General features: G+C 38.1%; 1 protein-coding gene across 1 annotated transcript in view; it reads right to left on the bottom strand.

Annotated features, from left to right (window-relative positions):
* Positions 1 to 437: 437 nt before the first annotated feature.
* LOC106014218 (A disintegrin and metalloproteinase with thrombospondin motifs 3) overlaps positions 438 to 3,220 on the bottom strand; it is a gene marked incomplete at its 3' end in the record, with an annotated part of 9,096 nt that continues 6,313 nt past the window's right edge. The window contains 3 exon segments of the mRNA XM_013091452.2: positions 438 to 588; positions 1,217 to 1,380; positions 2,373 to 2,534. Of these exon segments, the coding sequence (XP_012946906.1) occupies positions 438 to 588; positions 1,217 to 1,380; positions 2,373 to 2,534 (477 nt within the window).

The raw sequence follows: 3,220 nt of genomic DNA, 5'->3' as shown, positions 1-3,220 counted from the left end.
AACGTGAAGAACAACACAAAAAATCCCCCTTGACAGACTGTTCTATAATTCAGTTATTGTAGTTAATAGAAAACTACAACGCATTCAGAGAAAAAAAGCAATTTATGCCACGCAAATGCATCGCTTTGGAAACCATACACACCCTTAAAAATTTAAAAAATAGCTGGGAATGCCCACATGCCCAATGAAAAAGAACAATTTTATTGTTTTATAATTTCTGTTTGCATTGTTTAAAATTTTTTTTTTTTTTTTAATTATGACCTAAACTTCAAAACTCATTCGGAAAAATAAACCAATGCTTATCCTTACTCAAATATACAAACACAAAACAAAGTGACAAAACAAACAAACAAACAAACAAACAATCAGACAAACGAAATGACCTGTATACGTGTCTGGTAGATCATGAGTCAACCCAAAGACCCTATCCTACGTACCACTGCAAGCTCCACGACTGCTTGACTTCCTCCTGTAGACAATGTGTGGGTTATGTGCCCCTGTGCTACGCCGCGCTCGCCCCGAGTGCTGGCCCTTGACTGGCTTGATCACAAGGTCATGGCCGATGCTGGGGACGCTAATGAGGCCATGCTGAGGAGAAATAGTGTACATGAAAGTAATTGTAAGGATTTAACGGCCTTACCAACACTAATGTGTTATTTAAGGGGCGGGACTTCCAATTCTAGCGTCCCTGATAATAATAATTAATTGCAATTTTAATAAAACCAGTAGACCTAAGCCTAAGAATAAGAATAAGAATAAGAATAAGAAAAAGAATAAGAATAATGCTTTTTTTAAAAAGAAACTACACATACTTTGTAAAAGGCGTAAAATTTCGAAGGCAACAAAGAACATAATATAATGAAGACTGGCACTTTCAACAAAGAACACAATATAGCGAGGTCTCAGACTTTCAACAAAGTCCATAATATTATATTGAAGACTTACGCTTTTTAACAAATAACGTAATATTAACCCTTTCAACAAAGAACAGATAATGAAGTCTGGCTCTTTCAAAAATAACATAATATAATGAAGACTGATTCTTTCAACAAAGAATACAAAGGCCCAATGAAAACTCACCCTTTTAACAAAGAGCACAAAATAAAGATTGACTTTTTCAACGAAGAATACATAAAATGAAGACTAGCCCTATCAACAAAGAGTACAAGATAAAAATTGACCCTTTCAACTCACGACCAGCAAAGAATGGACTCACCAAACCATCGCATGTGGACACAGCGACCGTTGACCCATTGTGGGTCAGAGACTTGCCAATGTAGAAGCAGTCATTGTCAGCGTCCTGAGTCATACGGTCCTGGTTCGAATCCACACACGAGGACATTTGGACGGTCCCGTTGTTGACTCTGTGCAGTACACAACCTGAATAGAAATTATTAATTTGTGCAACTTTGTTGTAGTTTGAACGTCCCATGCAACATGGTAAAGTTATTTAAGAGGTTAGACCTCTGAATTTATCGTCCAAGTTATAAAAAAAAAACAATAAATAAGTAAATAAATTTATTAATTAAGTAATTGTTATTTTCATGAATGAATGAATAAATAACGCTTTATTGAACCTCATAGGGAAATTTGGGTTAAAATTGTAAACATACACACAAACATAAATGTATATTAGCTGCTTATTGTCTTTGCGAAATGAGCTACACTGTATAGGTTTAACACCCCTTGCAACACTGTGTGAGGAAACTTTAGAGAAGAAAATTGTCCGTCTTTGTCCAGTTTCAAAACGAGACCTATTAAATGAGAAGAGAACACCGTAACCTCTAGACCACGAGATAGCCCCCCCCCCTCCTCAGGCTGCTTCAAATCTTCCTGTCGGGGCACTAGTGGTAGAAATGAGACTCATCATCCCAGCATGCAAACAGAGAAATTCGGGAATAGAACTCATATCTTCAGCCTGCAGTCACAAACTAATACCCAGCGCCCATTGGGAGATCAAAAAACCGATCGCCTGATTTGCGGCCTGAAAACAAACACGTTTGGATTTTGAGGCTGCGAGTCGAGCAATAAGTTTGTGTCACAATGGTTGCTTTGTGCCCTTAATCTGGCTAGTACCGCCTGTCAAATCGAATCGACTCAAACCGAACTGAACCCAGCCGAACCGATCGTACCAATGGGCACCCTGTATAAAAAGTCCATCAAAAAGCGGATGCATAGCCGTGTGAACCTGCAAGGGTAACACGACAAGAACTAAACATCTTAACTTTTTTTAAAATTTGAAATTGACACATTAAAAAACTGTTGACAATCTTTTCCTTCACGTTGATTCAAACCAAATTAACATGGCATTTAGAGACCAGATCATACTAAAAATCAACTAATTATTATAATAATCTTAGAAGACACTCTACCCGGTGCCAGCAGGCGGTTGTTGTGAGTCAGAACAAGGTGGAAATCTTCTCCAAAGGCGTGGAGTTTGAACTCAAGGAAATTGTTGTCCTTGACCTTATCGGCGCTTCGCTTGTGTCGACATCCAGGTACACGGACTGGTGACGTCACAATATATTCCGGAACTGAAATAAGAACGAGAATGATGGAACTGCGTACAATCAGTTTTGTAATTAATGGTTATACAATTTCCCTTTCCGTGTACTCTGTTGTTGTTGTTTTGTTGTTTTTTTGTTTTTTTTTTACTGTTTCTGAGGTTGTCTGTTCAGTTGATGTTTTTCTCTAGTTCTTGCATGTCAGAGCAAGGACGGCTTCGTTTATTTGTTTTCGTTTAGCTTTACTTATTTTTTAGATTGAGTGCTGTGGGGTTGGGGGGGGGATAACCTTATCTTTACAAGCTGAGCTGAGCTGCGATATAAATTTAAACATCCATAAACCAACAATAACGACATGAGTCAGCCAGTATCTCCCACCAAAAGTAACACAACAGGAGGGGGCCACTTTTCAGCACGTCTGGAAAATAACATGCTCATTGTCTTGTCTTGCTAAGCTCTCGCCAAGACAAAAAGCAACACATTTGCAACACTTTGTTATCTTCTCCCCAAGGACACGCTTGGGGTTTTGCTTGCTTTGCTTTGCTTTGTTTTTGTTTTAGTTTGTTGGTTGTTGGTTGTTATTTGTTTTTGTGGGGTGTTTGTTTGTTTTTTGGAGGGGGGGGGGTTGTATCATTTTTTAAATAATTTTTTTGGGTGCTGTTTTCAGGGTTGTTTTTTTGTTTGTTGCTTTTTTTTGTTTTGTTTTGTTTTCTTTG

The sequence above is a fragment of the Aplysia californica genome, unplaced genomic scaffold (assembly GCF_000002075.1).
Source record: "Aplysia californica isolate F4 #8 unplaced genomic scaffold, AplCal3.0 scaffold00036, whole genome shotgun sequence".
Classification (NCBI taxonomy): Eukaryota; Metazoa; Mollusca; class Gastropoda; order Aplysiida; family Aplysiidae; genus Aplysia; species Aplysia californica.
This window is presented reverse-complemented; position numbering and strand designations above follow the sequence as displayed.